The sequence below is a fragment of the Ranitomeya variabilis genome, chromosome 6 (genome assembly GCF_051348905.1).
Source record: "Ranitomeya variabilis isolate aRanVar5 chromosome 6, aRanVar5.hap1, whole genome shotgun sequence".
Classification (NCBI taxonomy): Eukaryota; Metazoa; Chordata; class Amphibia; order Anura; family Dendrobatidae; genus Ranitomeya; species Ranitomeya variabilis.
Genome location: NC_135237.1, coordinates 474,882,511 through 474,901,021, shown reverse-complemented (window position 1 = coordinate 474,901,021; position 18,511 = coordinate 474,882,511). Strand labels below are relative to the sequence as shown.

General features: G+C 45.9%; 1 protein-coding gene across 2 annotated transcripts in view; it reads right to left on the bottom strand.

Moving 5' to 3' along the window:
- The window catches only part of ARFGEF1 (ARF guanine nucleotide exchange factor 1), a 153,406-nt gene extending 135,215 nt beyond the window's left edge, over nt 1-18,191 (bottom strand). For both annotated transcript variants that reach the window (XR_013217048.1, XM_077270645.1), the window contains exon 1: nt 17,852-18,191. Coding sequence is in view for 1 of the 2 variants with exons in the window: in XM_077270645.1 (XP_077126760.1) it covers nt 17,852-17,948 (97 nt within the window). In the remaining variant the exon portion in view is untranslated. The remainder of the gene's footprint in view (nt 1-17,851) is intronic.
- Nucleotides 18,192-18,511: the final 320 nt, after the last annotated feature.

Here is an 18,511-nt window from a genome sequence, read left to right as displayed (position 1 = left end):
TTGCAAGCTTTCGAGACTGCATACGTCTCTTCATCAGGCAAAGACTAAAACAAATTCTGAAGAATCACATATTTATGCACAACATAGTATAGAAAAAAAAAAAAAAGGGGGAAAAAAACCATGGATAAGGCAGGTGACATGAAGCAGAATTACCATGGGTGATAAACAGTTATGTCCATAAATATTGGGCCAATTCTTAGATAAGGATTGTTTTATTGTCCTGTGATTAGGGTCTCTGTTGTGATGACCCCACATGGTCTGATGGGCAAGTTCATTAGTTGATGTAAAAAGACATAAATCCGTGTGACACATTAATTCCTGCAGTTAGAGTGTCAAAGGTAGTCATCAGTTTATATTCCCAGACTCTCCTGTCTTTCTGCGATTTGAAGTTACCTTTTAGTACAAGTAATTTCATGTCCATAATGTTATGATTTGGGAGACAGAAATGTATTGCCACAGGTATATCCATTCTTTTTTCTCTTATTGTATGGCGATGAGAGTTCATCCTTGTTCTCAGTTTCTGCCCTGTCTCCCCCACATACAGACCCCCAGTTGGACATTTAGTACAAATGATTAGGTACACCACATTAGAAGTGACGCAGCTGAATGTACCTGGTATCTTGTAGTCCTGATGTGAGTTGGGAATCTTTATCTTGTCCGTGGTCATTATAAATGGACAGGTTTTACATTTTTTCTGGTTGCAAGGGAAGGTACCTGCAGCTGTTGGGAGAAGACAGGGAGCTCTTGACAATAATGCGTCTTAGATTTGGGGGCTGCCTAAAACACAGTAGTGGGGGGTCTGGAAAAATGGATTGTAAGCGGGCATCTTTTTGCAGTAAAGGTTGTAATTTCCGTGCAGCTCCCCTTAGCGCCTCCAGATTTGGATTGTAGGTAACTACTAGAGGTACCCAGTTATTTTCTTCTTTAGTTTTGTAATGTAACAGGTGATTCCTTGATATTCTGGTGGCTCTTGTGATCTGATTTTCAATTGTTCTTGGATGGTAGCCCTGATTCAAAAATGTTTTTCTGAGGCGACCAAGGTGTTCATCCCTGTCCATTGGGTTGGAACATATACGATTGTATCTGATGGCTTGGCTGTAGACAATAGAGTTTTTTATGTGTTTTGGATGGAAACTGTCCCATTTAAGGTATGTTGAACAGCCGATTGGCTTCTGATACAGGGATGTCTCTATTTTATTGTTCTGCAGCTTAATGATGGTGTCCAAAAAGTTAATTTCAGTGCAGGAGTAGTTGAGTGTCAAGTTGATGGTAGGATGAAATTGATTAAACTGTTCATGGAACGACTTTAGCTGCGGCTCAGACTCCGTCCAGATGATTAAAATGTCATCAATGTAGCGGTAGTACGCCAGAGGCCTGATGGAACATGAGGACAAAAAGTCGCTTTCAAGCTTAGCCATGAAAAGATTTGCATACTGTGGGGCCATTTTACTTCCCATTGCTGTGCCAGTCTCCTGTAGATAGATCTTCTGGTCAAACTCAAAGTAATTGTGGGTGAGGATGAATTTTATAAGTTTCACCACAGAATTTGCATCAGTCCCTGTGTTTTCCAGGAAGAATTTGCAGGCATTTAATCCATCCTGGTGTGGGATATTGGAGTACAAAGATTCCACATCCATGGTGGCCAGGATGGTTCCTTCTGGTAGAGGACCTATTGCTGATAGTTTATTCAATAGGTCCGTTGTGTCCTGAATGAAGCTGGGTGTATCTTTTACCAGGGGTTTAAGAACACCCTCTACCCATCCAGATACCTGCTCAGTAAGGGTGCCCACACATGTAATGACTATATAATATAGGAGTTTCACTTTTTATATTGAAGAACTGAAATAAATTAACTTTTTGATGACATTTTAATTTTATGAGAAGCACCTGTATATAGTTTAATAGGAGCCTTAGACCTGTTATTATATTTTTCATAACTATAAAGAATCTAAGGGTCCTTACTGCTTCTCTAAACACCTTGAATTTTAGACAGAGATGTTCTTCAAGCTGCTCCATCACATCATATTAAGTTGTTGGAGCACATAACATTAGAGGAAGATTTTCCCCATCTGGAGGACAGAATTTACTACAGAACCATAATCAGCAACCTTTGACACTAAAGATATTGGGAAGTAAATCTCCAATAAAGCACTGACAGCCCCTGGACATCCTGTTTGGGAATGCCGCAGAAGGAAGGTTATCCTAGAACAAGTCCCAGGTTATTGCATAGGGGATAACGTACAGATCGATGGGGGTATGACCACTGGGAACCGGATTCCACTATGGGTCTGCTAGAGATGGCACCTCACTCTGCGATTTCTGGAAATCTTATAAGCAATGAATGTAGGGGAGGCTGAGCACCGAGCATGTGCGCACCTCCGATCCTCTTTCTAGGGCTCCGCAGAGATCCATACCCAGTCCCAGAGCCACAATCTCAGGATTATCAGGGTTCTAGCAGTTATAACTCCAGAGATCAACAAATTATATATGGATAAGGAACATAAAATTTGTGAAATAACTCTTTACTAATAACCTTTGTATTAATACTAATACCTGGTAACACAATATGACTTTATTGATGCGTTTCTCCACCTCACACCATGTCCCTGTATGCACCCAGGGTACGTTCTATGGGTTCTTCCTATTTTCTGCTGCCAACACCAGAAAATGGCCATTTATAACTCCAATTTATTGTAAAGCTAGAGCCACAGAACGGCAGTAAGCTGTGTCTGCTGCTCATAATTATATCAGCATTAGAAAGGGCTGTGTACACAGTAAGCACTAGTTAATATAAGCACTAGTTAATATAAATCTCTGCTGGGAAGAAACACAACCAGATTAGAAATAAACCTGCATACTACATCCACACATGCAGCAGAGACACTCAGCTTCTTATTCACTGTGGAAAATACACAATTTCCATATAGCAGCAACATATCTGCAGCGCTGTCCAAAAATCACATCAATGTCTCCAACCAACAGAGCTCGCAAACCTTATATTCATTCCCAGAATTCCTGCTCTAGGGCCTGCAGAAGAAAAAAAGTGCACATATATATCCTCCCCAAGTTACTGCAGCGCTCCTACATACGCCAGCCTCAAACAACCCCAGATTTCAACCGCACGCTCGTCCTTGTATTACTGAAATCTGGCTGCACATTGGGTATTAGAGCAGCTGATAAAAGCAGCATTGTTTGTTCGGCTCCTTCCCGAATTCCAGCCTTCACAAAGCCTTTTCTTCCCACCCCATTGATGTGCCTCCCTCCAGTTTACAGAGCACCTCGGCCTCGTACACCTGATACCAAGCATGCATTTTAAATGAAGGTACAGCACGGAGCGTCCCTTTGTTTCCTTCCCTCTTCCAACCTCTCCCTGATTCCATTCACCTGCCGTGCGTTACAAACCTTGTCCATATCTCAAGTGAGGCACTAAGTAGATATGGCGGCACGGGAAACACAGAACACCACAATGGGGAATAAAGACCCCTCTAAAAAGCAGTGAGGAGCACTGGTAAGCCCCTTGACCACCCCCAACAGCACCATGTTCACATGGGACGTTATCGCTGCGGAATTTCCACAGCAAAATCATGAGGTAACTTTTGCACTAAATTGTGTTGGCATCGCCGAGGCGCTGCATAAATGCTGTGGTGATACTGGAGACATCAACCCTGGTATTGTAAAAGATGACATCTGTGGTGAACATCAAGTCAGGCAAGATTCACACAACCATGTTTAGCCACCGTGATGCTTGGGTCACCGGCAAGTCTCCTAACCCGAGCTCAGCAGTGTCACATATGCCAATGAGGGTGTCAAGTTCATGTCAGTAGACCCAGGGCTGTGGAGTCGGAGTCGTGGAGTCCATTTTGGTGGCGTTGGTGTCATGGAAATTGAGGAGTCGGGAGGTTTGGCTTACCGACTGCACAGCCCTGAGTAGACTTCACGAGCCGTACTGAGGCCCAGAAACACATGTGTGGATCTGGCCTTACATTGTGAGCTAAATTTTATATATATATTATACACACAGAAGATTTCTACTTCTACATGTCAGCTACACTTTGCAGAGAAATCAGGTTCAGAACTTGATACAAATTGTGGATTTTAATAACCGACTTTCCTTGTACAGAAAATATCGCAGATTTTACCTCAACCATTGCAGTGTAAGGGTATGTGCCCACGATCAGGAATTGCTGTGGGTTTGAAGCTGCATATTTATACAGTGTGAAACATGCAGCGGCCAGATGTTACAGCATAGTGGATGGGATTTCCATGTCCACTATGTGTGTGCGCCTGTGGATCACCCGCAAACACTGACACGCGGTGCATCTTTCAAGACCGCAGCATGTCAATTTCCTGTCTCCGCAGCAGAAATTTAATCAACAGAATGTATTGAATGAGGTAAATCCGCACAGTTCAGTGTACACATGCAGATTTATCTGCGGTCAATAGAATGCGGCATTTTTGGATGAAGCGAACATGCACTGCTTCCAAAGCGTTGCTACCTCTGGATCATGGACACATAGCCTAAGGGGTGAACTCTGAAGCAAACTTGCAACAAAATCCACACATGCAGATTCTCCTACAGATTTTGATGGAGATTTGCTGCAGATTTCTCGACAGCCAGTCTGCTACATGTGAATATGCCACCTGTGAAACTGGAAAATAACCGCTGCCGTTTTCTAGAAGTCTGGGGAAACTGAGCGGCTGCCTTGGCATCTAAATCACACCGCGTGCAACAAAGCCATAGGAGGAGTTTTTGAGAAGAAACACTCCAAAATCCCCCTCAAAAACACTTACAATTCATTTTTTAGGGAAATGCACTTTGTGGTTGATTTGAGAAGTTTATGGAATTTGAAAAAAAACACCTGGACTCCAACTATCCAGAATTTTTCCCACCAGTCTTGATGGGTTGGGGGGGTAGTGCTGGAGTCAGAGGCTCCTGATTCATTAACCCCCTCTCGCCATAGCCAACTTATGTTAGTTGTTTCTTCCCCTCCATCCAAGAGCTATAACTTTTTTTTTCTGCCCACAGACATATGAGGGCTTGTATTTTGAGGAACGAGTTGTACCTTTGAATGACACCATTCATTTCTTACCACACAGTGCACTGGAAAACAGGAGAAAAAAAAATTCCAAGCATAGGAAAAATTGCAAAAAAAACAACGCAATTCTGACATTGTTTTTTGGGAATTACTTTCATAGCAAACTTGGTGTGGGAAAAACATACAGGCAATAGGATTCTCCTCATCACTACGACAAATTTTACAAGACCCGAGACTTTTCATTTTTCGGTTAGTAGAGCTGTGTGAGGGCTTATTTTCTGTGGGAAACACGTTTTTATTTAGCACATACCATTTTAGGACAGATATAACATTTTGATCTCTACTTACAGTATTTTTTGCAGTACTGCAGCAAAAAAAAACCTATGAATTTGATGAGCAAGGGTTGTCACGCTCCCGTCCCAGCTCCGACTAAGTGGGCAAAAATGGTGTTAGACTGACAAAAGCCGATAAATTTTAGCCTCACATTGCGCCAAAACTTTGCAGCTGTTTACGAGCTTTGATGAATCGGGGCCCTGGTGAGAGAAAAGCAAGTCACTTCTCCGAAGAAGCTCCTGAAGGAACACTCTCCAAACTAAGCAAAGTCCAATAGCTGCAAAAAAATAAAAAATAAAAAACTCTTCCAAAATCTCTATAAAATCGATACAGAAGAAAAATGGGAGAGTTTCCTTGGACGGTTTCGGCTTGAAAGCCTGTGGTTTCTGAACGGCTGAAAAGGAGCGCAGTGTGAACATAGCCTTCAGTCTGTATTGTACCTGATCTGAAAGGCTAAGTGAAGCACAGGCAATAAGACGTATTTGATCTTTGCACCTTGTGCAAGCACTTGGTAGTGTGAGGAAATAAGCAGCGTCATGTCTCAGTATGGAGAGCTGCTTGGTCATAAAGGAAACTAGGTCTTGGGTGAGGTGTAGGAGACGCCGACGTCGCCATGGAGATGCACATTACTCATCCCACAACCTGCTCCACCTGTTACCTCAGGCCTTTCAAGGGTAACGTATTCCCTCGGGACGTCACATCTGCACAGTTTGGACGCAGGGTGTGGGGACGCGCTGCTCACCACCACATGGCACTAGTCCATACAAACATTTTCTCAGGACCACAAGGCAAAGCTTCTCTCAATAGGGATACACCATTGTGTTTTTTGCTTAATTAAGCATAAAATTAACTAATTGGCTGCATTCTGAAAAGCTAGGCAAAACTCATCTGTTTCTTCAGAAATAAAATAGGATTGTCCATCAGTTTTTATGTCGGTGCCCATGTTGAGCATGGACCCATTGACAGGGGTGGGGGAATCTAGTCCAGAAATCAAGGCTGCAATTCTCTCTTTTCACAGAAAATCACACATAGAAAAATAGGAGGCCCATTAATAAATCAATGTTCGGGCCGAGTGCTGTCTGGTCCTCACTCGCACCTGCACATAGTTCCTTTCAATAGGCCTATAAGTATTTGACGTTTGCAGAAATTGCCTAAAAGGGGTTTGAGGCTGTCCACCAGTGATTTCTCCCATGCACATATTTAAAAAAAAAAAAATACACAAAACCTTACACTAGCTACAGTAATTCAATATGGCATAGAACACTGACGGACGGCCTCCATTTGCTGGCTGATTTTCATCGACCTGTAGACTTGTATGGGTTGATTATGAACTTTGACTGATGAAAATCATACGTTTCTGTAATTTCTTTATGGACGTGTGAATAGTTCCTAAGACTATAAGGCCACGTTCACACGTTCAGTATTTGAGGTCAGTATTTTTAAGACAAAACCAGGAGAGGAAAAATCAGAGGAAAAGTAGAATAGAAACACATGACTGGGTCTGTATTGTTACCCCACTCCTGATTTTGGCTTACAAATACTGAATGTGTGAACGTGACCTAAGGCTACACTCCCACTGAGTATTTGGTAAATTTTTCATGTTCCACATTTTCTGCAGCATTTCTGCATCCATTATGTAAATTAGGTTACATAATTTTGAAAATACAGTGTCAAAAACTCACCAATAACTCCTTGTGTGAACATATAGAACACGTATGTGACGTGTAATGTATAAACAAGGCCTAAAACTGGCATTTGGACAGAGGCGTCAATTGAGGGCCCCAGAAAAGTGCCATCTTGTGAAAAACTCAGACAACACCCGTAAGAGAAAAACTGATGTCGTAATGAGCACCTAGTCTGTGCTCACATGTTGCGGCCGCAATGCAGTTTTTTTTAACAATCACTGCGTAGATTAAACATTTTTTTTGTAGTGATTTTGGGGAAAATAAATACGTGGACGCAACGTATGAATACAGACTCATTCACAAAGTAACATGAAACGATTAGGGTATGTGCACTCAGGATCTCCGCCGTTAGCCTCGCTGCCTCAATAGTAAGATCTGCAAGAAAATTCACAGACAACATAAAAAAACAACAAAAAATCTCCCTTCATCATCTCCTGGTTGATAAATTCAGCAGATTCGCCTGAGTTTAAAAGCCACCATGTGCACATAACCTAAGGCCTCATTCAGACATCTGTGATGTATTAGTATTTTGGATCCTAGTTTCATCAGTGTTTTTCTTGTATGAAAAAAAAAAAAAATCGCAAAGCTTCTCCTATTCATTACAATGCTAATCAAGAACAACACATGGATTGCAAACGGCTAGCATCTTGGAGCTCGCTCACATGAGCGTATAACACGGCTGAATACTATCAGCAAATTTTATCGGATAGCACTCGATCCAATGTTATAAAATGGGGCAGTGCTGATATGTGATTTTTGTTTCTCATGCCAATTCGGGGGGGGGGGGAAATGTATAAATAAAAAAAATTGCAGAATGCTACGAGTGACTCAAATTCAGATCACGCGCACCCATACAAGTCTATAGGTACATGTAAACCATCGGCCTGCACTCTGATGTCATCCGAGTGTAGTCCGATGTACGCACACAGAGACCATCAGCCTTCTCCGCAACTTGCAGCTTTTCAACTCCGCAACTTGCCGCCAGTGTGACCTCAGCCTAAGTCTACAGATCTATGTAAAACACGTTCAGCACACGAATGACATCAGTATACAGTCTGTGCGCCATTCTTGTGCCATCCGTTTTTAACATAGCAAAGTATAGGAGAAGCTTTGCAATTTATTTATCCATCCGTGAAAAGCACTGATGACACTCGTAAAAAAAAGACCAAACACTGATCAAAAACATTGAGGACACTGGCATCTTAAAGGGAACCTGTAACCCCCAAAATCAGAGCTAAGCCCACCAGCATCAGGGGCTTATCTACAGCATTCTGGAATGCCCCCAATGTATCCTGAATGATGAGAAAAAGAGGTTAGATTATACTCACCAAGGGGCGGTCCCGGTACGACGGGAGTCACGGTTCGGTCCGGGGCCTCCCATCTTCTTAGGCCATGTGCACACGTTCAGTATTTTTTGCGTTTTTTTGCGTTTTTTTGCTATAAAAACGTGATAAAAACGCGAAAAAAACGCTTACATATGCCTCCTATTATTTACAGTGTATTCCGCATTTCTTGTGCTAATGTTGCATTTTTTTCCGCGAAAAAATCACATCGCGGAAAAAAAAGCAACATGTTCATTAAATTTGCGGAATTGCGGGGATTCGGCACACCTAGGAGTGCATTGATCTGCTTACTTCCCGCACGGGGCTGTGCACACCATGCGAGAAGTAAGCAGATCATGTGCGGTTGGTACCCAGGATGAAGGAGAGGAGACTCTCCTCCACGGACTGGGCACCATATAATTGGTAAAAAAAATAAGAATTAAAATAAAAAATAGTAATATACTCACCTTCGATGGCCCCCGGAGTCTTCCCGCCTCAGCGGTGCATGCTGCCACTTCCGTTCCTATAGCTGGTGTGTGTGAAGGACCTGCGATGACGTCGCGGTCTTGTGATTGGTCGCGTGACCGCTCATGTGACCGCGACATCATGGAAGGTCCTGCACACACACACCATCTATAGGAACGGACGCCGCTGAGGAGATCAGCTGTCTGCAGGTGAGTATAACCATTTTTTTAATTTTTTTTATTATTTTTAACATGATATCTTTTTACTATTGATGCTGCATAAGCAGCATCTATAGTAAAAAGTTGGTCATACTTGTCAAACACTATGTTTGACAAGTGTGACCAACCTGTCAATCAGTTTTCCAAGCGATGCTACAGATCGCTTGGAAAACTTTAGCATTCTGCAAGCTAATTACGCTTGCAAAATGCTAAAAAAACCGCGAAAAAAACGGGAAAAACACGCAAAAAAAAATGCGGATTTCTTGCAAAAAATTTCCGGTTTTCTTCAGGAAATTTCTGCAAGAAATCCTGACGTGTGCACATACCCTTACGATGACGTCCTCATCTTGTCTTCACGCTGCAGCTCTGGCGCAGGCGTACTTTGTCTGCCCTGTTGAGGACAGAGCAAAGTACTGCAGTGCGCAGGCGCCGGGAAAGGTCAGAGAGGCCCAGTACCTGTGCACTGCAGTACTTTGCTCTGCCCTCAACAGGACAGACAAAGTATGCCGCAGCGTGAAGACAAGAAGAAGACGTCATCTGATGAAGATAGGAGGCGCCGGACCGGACAGTGACGCCCATCGGACCGGACCGCAGCAGGACCGCCCCTGGGTGAGTATAATCTAACCTCTTTTTCTCATCTTTCAGGATACATCGGGGGCTTATCTACAGCATTACAGAATGCTATAGATAAGCCCCTGATGCTGGTGGGCTTAGCTCACCTTCGATTTTGGGGGTGACAGGTTCCCTTTAAGTATGAAGGAGGCCTAATACAGAGTAAAATCCATGACAAAATATGCTAAAAAAAAGTATAAAATGGGTATGATTTAATATACCCTAAGAAGTAAAAAAGATACACTGATATTACAGGAGTACCACAACAATAATAGATACAGGTGGCACAAAACATACACATGGTACTAGAAAAAACAATGTCATTTACAACGTCATATTGCCACTGCCCTATATATGCCAGTCATTAGGTTAGAGGAGCGCAGTAAAGAAGGCAATATATTGTTGTAGCCAATTAAGCAGCACGTAATGCCAAACAGCCTGATCACCTCTACTAAAGTAAAGAGGTGTAAAGTGTTTTTCCCACGCTCGAGTTCATATGAGGACATCCAGCAGAGGGCGCATCACCGCGACTCAAGGTAACTACAGGACATTCCCCTGCTTTACATTCATTCCCCGTATTTTTACAACCAGGAGCACAGCTAATTTAGCAGAGCTCCTGGGTGTAAAATGATTTAACCCCTTCAGATGGATTTACATCGTGGGACTTGCCAGAACGCCGGAAGGTATGGGATATTGTTGTTTTTATTTTTCCTTTTTTACAGAACGAGGGTCTTCAGGTGGATTAAGAGAATAATAAAATATTACAACACCCTGTGTATTTATTTCATTAAAGTACTTTGTAATAATGTGTGTGTGTTTTATTAACCATTTCGTACTATTGGATTAATAATGGATAGGTGTCATAATTGACGCCTCTCCATTATTAATCTGGCTTAATGTCCCCTTACAATAGCAAGGTGACATTAACCCTTCATTACCCCATATCCCACCGCTACAGGGAGTGGGAAGAGAGTGGCCAAGTGCCAGAATAGGCGCATCTTCCAGATGTGCCTTTTCTGGGGTGGCTGGGGGCAGATGTTTGTAGCCAGGGGGGGGCCAATAACCATGGTCCCTCTCTAGGCTATTAATATCTGCCCTCAGTCACTTGCTTTACCACTGTGGCGGAGAAAATTGCGCGGGAGCCCACGCCAATTTTTTCCGCGATTTATCCCTTTAATTTAATAGCTATGCAATGGAATATGCAAAAAAAAAAAGGGATATGAGATGGTTTACTGTATGTAAACCACGTCTCATATCCTGTCAGGTTTGGGAAGGAGAAATGAAAAGCCGGCAATTGAATTACCGGCTTTTCTGCTATATCGCGCTGAAGTATATATATATACCTATTCTATGTGTAGACATTAATTCTACCTATTCTATTCTGTTAGTGTGATTTTACACCGCACTGAATTACCGGCTTTTCTAGAGAACACCGGTGCGTATTTCTCGTAAGTCACACGCATGATCCGTGTGTAATCCGTATTTTTCTCGCCCCCATAGACTTTCATTGGCGATTTTTTTGCGCAATACAGTGACAAACGCAGCATGCTGCGATTTTCTACGGCCGTACAAGACCGTATAATACGGATCAGTAAAATACGGCAGATAGGAGCTGGGCCATAGAGAATCATTGTACCGTATGCAATCCGTATTTTCTGCACCTCTCATACGTTCGTAAAACTCGCTAGTGTGACGCCGGCCTAACAGTTTCTATTAAATACAGCCATGTAGCTATAATTTCTCAAAATGATAAATGTGTTTCAAGTGACTGCTGCAACCAATCAGCAGCTGCTGATCGTCTGCAGCCATCACTCTTTGTCTGAACAGAATAGAGATGTTCTTCCTGTTAAAAAAAAAAATGTGAAAGTTGCAGACAATCAGCGGCCACTGATTGGCTGCAGTGGTAATATGAACCATCCCCACAGGATATTTATGAAAGAAAAGACACGTGGAACACAACACTGGGTGCAGAGGAGCTGCGCCGTTTCGGGAAGTAAGCAAATGTTTTCTTTTTACCACTTGGGACCATTAAGTTTTAATTTTAAAAGGGCCACTGTCACCCCCTCCAGCCGTTATAAACTAAAAGAGCCACCTTGTGCAGCAGTAATGCAGCATTCTAACAAGGTGGCTCTTTTAGTTTTTGGTTCAAGTATTCCCAAAATAAAGCGTTTTGAAACTTATCCAAAATACCTGTCTTTATCCAGGGAGGCGGGATGCATTATGTACAGTGCGGGGCTAGGATTCCTGGGCATGCGCACCAGCTAGCAGGAAAGTTTCCAAGGTTGGTTCTTTCCCGGTGATTGCTAGGAGGAGGAGGCACGATCAGCTGTATACTGTATTCAAACGCTGTAAGGCGGGGGACCTGGGTGACAGGCTGACACACGCAGTGCGCATGCCCAGGAATCCTAGCCCCGCACTGTGCATAATGCATAACACACTGCGGGGCTGGGATTCCCAAGGTGGGTGGCCGCAATGCCCGCATAGGCGCAGTCTGCAAGCCTGGCTGGGACGCCAGATGGCCAGAGCTTAAACACAGCGCAGGCGCCGGTTTTGAAGCGAAAAAAGCGCAGAGGGGGCGGCGCCAAAAGCCCCTGAAGATTTGAGTGACGGCAGAGTAGTGGTTCAAGCTGGGGAGTAAGGACCCGCCTCTAAAGACCGGTATTTTGACTAAGTTTCAAAACGCTTTATTTTCGGAATACTTGAACCAAAAACTAAAAGAGCCACCTTGTTAGAATGCAGCATTACTGCTGCACAAGGTGGCTCTTTTAGTTTATAACGGCTGGAGGGGGTGACAGTGGCCCTTTAAGGTAAAAGGAAAACCCCCTTCATAACAACACCACCCTCGCAGTGAATGACATAAGGATACATCCACAATATTGAAAAAATGATGCAGATTTTCCATCTGGATTTGTAGATAATGAATTCAGACAGAAAAAAAAAAGGAAATAATGGACAGACAGTATTACAGATACATATATTATCTTTATGTCAGTAAAACCATGACAAACCAATTGAGAAGCTTATCAAGTACTGCAGAAAAAAAACGCAATGGAAAACAGTCCACTTTGTGGATTTTACGCTTTGTAGAAGGCCTCATTCAGACATGCATGATGCACATACATGTTGTGTTTTTTCACAGATACAACACAATCTTTTTTTTTTTTTTTTTAGAAACCTGTCATTTTTTTTTAATTTTTTTTAGTATCGGCTGGTGCACATTGTGCAGATTTTCTTCAAAAACCTGAATCAATCCTGATGCCAGCAAAGTGAATGAGAAATCTGAAGTGTCATGCACACGTTGTTTATTTTTCACTTGCAAATTTGTTGGTTGAAGAAAATAATCTGCAGCCTGTCAATGCTCAGAATTTCTCACGGTGCTAGCAGTAATGTCATGAAGGTTACCACAGATCATCGGCCAGCTCACACTGAACTGAGGGTGGGAACAGCCGACAGTGACCAGCGGTAACCTCTATGACGTTACCGCTAGTGATGAGCGAGCGTGCTAACCGAGTGACTCTTCAGCGTGCTCGAATAATATGTTACGACTCTCCTGTTTGTTAGGCAATCCCTGCATGTGTTGCGGCTGTCAAGCAGCCCTGATCCATGCAGCCGTGTGGACTCGGACATATTTTTCGAAAGTTACTCGGTTAGCACCTGAGCCTGCTCGGAGAACACCTCATCAGAGCACATTCACTCTTCACTAGTTACTGCTCATCACTAAAGCTGCGTCCCAAGCTCAGCATGGGACAAATGGATTTTCGTCGGACAGGTGAGGAATATGTTTTTTATTATTTTCGTTTTTAGGCTAAGTGCACATGTTGCAGAATTGCCGCGGAAATTTCCACGGCAATTCCGCAACTCCTGCCGCGGGTATATCGCATGTGGAATTGGCATGCGTATTCCTGCTAAACACTAGCGTTTTGCAAGCATAATCAGCTTGCAGAATGCTAGCGTTTTCCAAGCGATCTGTAGCATCGCTTGGAAAACTGATTGACAGGTTGGTCACACTTGTCAAACATAGTGCTTGACAAGTGTGACCAACTTTTTACTATTGATGCTGCCTATGCAGCATCAATAGTAAAAGATCTAATGTTAAAAATAACAAAATAAATAGTTATTCTCACCTTCCGACGTCACCCGATCTCCTCAGCGGTGCACGCGGTGGCTGGGATGCTGTGTGCGAAGGACCTGGGATGATGTCACGGTCACGTGACCGCGATGTCATCGCAGGTCCTTCGCACACAGCATCCCAGCCACCGCATGCACCGCTGAGAGGCAGGTGGACTCCGGGGGCCATCGGAAGGTGAGTATATCACTATTTTTTATTTTAATTCTCTTTTTTTTAACAATTATATGGTGCCCAGTCCGTGGAGGAGAGTCTCCTCTCCTCCACCCTGGGTACCATCCGCACATGATCCGCTTACTTCCCGCATGGTGAGCATAGCCCCATGTGGGAAGTAAGCGGATCAATGCATTCCTATGTGTGCGGAATCCCCGCGATTCCGCAAATTAATGAACATGCTGCGTTTTTTTCCGCAATGGGTTTCCGCTCAGGAAAAAAAATGCAGCAAATCTCTCTCTCTCTCGCAACAACTGTGGCAACTCTGTGGCAACAACACAAACGACGCATCCGTCATTACACTGGATGCGTCACACACGTTTTTCACTATTTTCATAACGTCCGTCGATACGTCATTTTACTGCACAATTACTGCACAACGACGCACAGCAGAAGACGGAAGTGTGAAAGAAGCCTTACAGATGGATGGCTTGATGTCAGAGGCCATAAAACAGCTTAACATCCACCCCCTTGAGATCTGCTCTACATACCGCAACTGTTTGCTACACATGTTGCAATAGCACAAAACTGGCAGAAAGCAGAAAACCACACATAATTGTTGGTAAGCCCTCCTTAAAAAGATTGTTCACTACTAGAACAATCCCTTCTTAAACTAAATGTTCGGCCCCCATAAAATGATAAAGCCTATACTCACCTCCTGTGCCGGTGCCGTTTCCGCGGTGTCGGCACGCGCTCTCCCCAGGGCTGTGATGCAGTGTTGTGACTTGTGACGCCGGTGCCTAATCAGCGCTGGCGTCACTGTCTCCACCTTCGTACAAACTGAACGTGAAAAGGAAGCCAGGGCTGTAGGTAATCACGGACTTCCTCTTCATGTTCACTTTGTCTGAAGGCGGAGACAGTGAAGCCAGCGCTGATTGGGAGCAGGGCATCACGTGTCATTCCACCGCATCATAGCCCTGGGACCACGAGTGCAGACACGGCTGGAACAGATCCGCCACGGGAGGGGAGTGTAGGCTTTATTATTTTATCAGGCCAAACATTAAGTTTAAGAAGGGGTTGTCCTAGTAGTGGACAAACGCTTTAAGGCCTCATTCAGATGTCAGTCATTTTTCTTGTACAAACACAACGGGCCAAGTGTCATCAGAGCTCGACCAGGGTCAGTTTTTACCACGAAAGTTTAAGAATTGGCTCAACTTTAGACAAGTCTTTGTGATCCTGTGCAGACCACTTGGTCCAAGGAAGGGTGGGGAAAAAGAAAAAACATACGTCATGTGAACTACCCCATAGAATGATGGCACTCATACCTATCTGTTAAAAGCACAGTCAGCGCTCACACAGGAAAAACTAGTGTGTGAACATGCACTGAGACGGTGTTCATGAGTTGCAGCCGTGTTGCATTTTTGTGGGCGATTTCGGTAGACCTGCAGTGATTTTGCCATGATATTGGAAATTCACAGAAAAATGAAAACAACACAGTTCTAAAGCCTGAAGGCTCATGATGAATGGAATTGTGAGTATGCCTAGTGGCGTATCCGGCATATGTAGTTTAATGATGAGGATGGAAGTAGTACAGGAGCCCACCTAAAGGTAGTATAGGAAGTAGCGCGTCTAACGCGGTGTCCCTTATACCTCCACAGTGTAAGCCCCCAGACGTTTTTTGTTTCCTCTACTTGGATACAGTGACATCCATTGCATTATAACACAGGAGCAGTCGGTCTACTGAAGAAGGTTGGATTGTGACCGAAACGTTTATATATTGAACTGCAATAAAAACTCACTTTCTAAGCATCAAATACATACCAGTTGAGTGCCAATTTATTATATTATTGTACCACACACTAGTGCCCTCTCCTCCTGTCAGCACCACACACTAGTGCCCTCTCCTGTCAGTACCACACACTAGTGCCCTCTCCTCCTGTCAGCACCACACACTAGTGCCCTCTCCTCCTGTCAGTACCACACACTAGTGCCCTCTCCTCCTGTCAGTACCACACACTAGTGCCCTCTCCTCCTGTCAGTACCACACACTAGTGCCCTCTCCTCCTGTCAGTATCACACACTAGTGCCCTCTCCTCCTGTCAGTACCACACACTAGTGCCCTCTCCTCCTGTCAGCACCACACACTAGTGCCCTCTCCTCCTGTCAGCACCACACACTAGTGCCCTCTCCTGTCAGTACCACACACTAGTGCCCTCTCCTCCTGTCAGTACCACACACTAGTGCCCTCTCCTCCTGTCAGCACCACACACTAGTGCCCTCTCCTCCTGTCAGTACCACACACTAGTGCCCTCTCCTCCTGTCAGCACCACACACTAGTGCCCTCTCCTCCTGTCAGCACCACACACTAGTGCCCTCTCCTGTCAGTACCACACACTAGTGCCCTCTCCTCCTGTCAGCACCACACACTAGTGCCCTCTCCTGTCAGTACCACACACTAGTGCCCTCTCCTCCTGTCAGCACCACACACTAGTGCCCTCTCCTGTCAGTACCACACACTAGTGCCCTCTCCTCCTGTCAGCACCACACACTAGTGCCCTCTCCTGTCAGTACCACACACTAGTGCCCTCTCCTCCTGTCAGTACCACACACTAGTGCCCTCTCCTCCTGTCAGTACCACACACTAGTGCCCTCTCCTCCTGTCAGTATCACACACTAGTGCCCTCTCCTCCGCTCAGCACCACACACTAGTGCCCTCTCCTCCGCTCAGCACCACACACTAGTGCCCTCTCCTCCGCTCAGCACCACACACTAGTGCCCTCTCCTCCTGTCAGCATCACACACTAGTGCCCTCTCCTCCTGTCAGCACCACACACTAGTGCCCTCTCCTCCTGTCAGCACCACACACTAGCGCCCTCTCCTCCTGTCAGCACCACACACTAGCGCCCTCTCCTCCTGTCAGCACCACACACTAGTGCCCTCTCCTCCTGTCAGCACCACACACTAGTGCCCTCTCCTCCTGTCAGTACCACACACTAGTGCCCTCTCCTCCTGTCAGCACCACACACTAGTGCCCTCTCCTGTCACTATCACACTAGTGCCCTCTCCTCCTGTCAGCACCACACACTAGTGTCCTCTCCTGTCACTATCACACACTAGTGCCCTCTCCTCCTGTCACTATCACACACTAGTGCCCTCTCCTCCTGTCAGCACCACACACTAGTGCCCTCTCCTGTCAGTACCACACACTAGCGCCCTCTCCTCCTGTCAGTACCACACACTAGTGCCCTCTCCTCCTGTCACTATCACACACTAGCGCCCTCTCCTCCTGTCAGCACCACACACTAGTGCCCTCTCCTCCTGTCACTATCACACACTAGTGTCCTCTCCTCCTGTCAGCACCACACACTAGTGCCCTCTCCTCCTGTCAGTACCACACACTAGCGCCCTCTCCTCCTGTCACTATCACACACTAGCGCCCTCTCCTCCTGTCACTATCACACACTAGCGCCCTCTCCTCCTGTCAGTACCACACACTAGCGCCCTCTCCTCCTGTCACTATCACACACTAGCGCCCTCTCCTCCTGTCAGTACCACACACTAGCGCCCTCTCCTCCTGTCAGCACCACACACTAGCGCCCTCTCCTCCTGTCAGCACCACACACTAGCGCCCTCTCCTCCTGTCAGCACCACACACTAGTGCCCTCTCCTCCTGTCAGTACCACACACTAGCGCCCTCTCCTCCTGTCACCACACACTAGCGCCCTCTCCTCCTGTCACCACACACTAGTGCCCTCTCCTCCTGTCACCACACACTAGCGCCCTCTCCTCCTGTCACCACACACGGCCCCTCCTCCTCCCGTCAGTCACACACAGGGCACCGAGCACCGTGTCGCCCATTGTCACCTCCTCACACCCCGGCGGCTGGGCGCCCTTTGCTCACCTAGCGCCACCTCGCACGCCTTGCGCAGCTGACTGTGATGCGCCCTTTTCACCTCCTTGTCGCTGAGGATCTTCTCCAGGGCGCGGGTCAGGAACATGTTGGGATTCCGCTGTGTAATGCGCCTCCTCCGGCTCGCGCTGCGTTATCTCCCGGCTAATGTCGGACAGCGCGCTCGTCTCCGGGTGGGGGCCGCCCCATCACAGCCCGGGCGGCTCCTGTCACTGGCGGAATGGACGCTGGGAGATCCGAATCCGGGGGCCGTTGGCGGCTGTCAGTGACGGGGCTCGGTGCTCAGGGAAGCTCGGCTCCACTCCTCGCCATGTTGGAAGGAAGCGACGTCAGGAGCAGACCCGCCCAGAGCAGACACTGCAGCAACACCCGGGGGAGGGCCGGGACCGGGGAAGGTGGGCCGAGGTGAGGCCGGGGCCGCCGTGCTGCCTCAGCTAGTCTGCCGGGGTCTGCGCGGAGGTCATACGTAGGGCAGCGCTGTTCTGCGCCCTGTGACACCACCTGTGCGCCTGGTCGCCATTTTCAGGATCTCTGCTCTATGTCAGTGGATGGAAACACAGGTTCCTGTAATGGGGAAGTGACAGCCATCGCCAGACCCCGGCATCTAACATGCCCAGCACTGGGGTCTCGGCAATCACACACTTCTGGTGG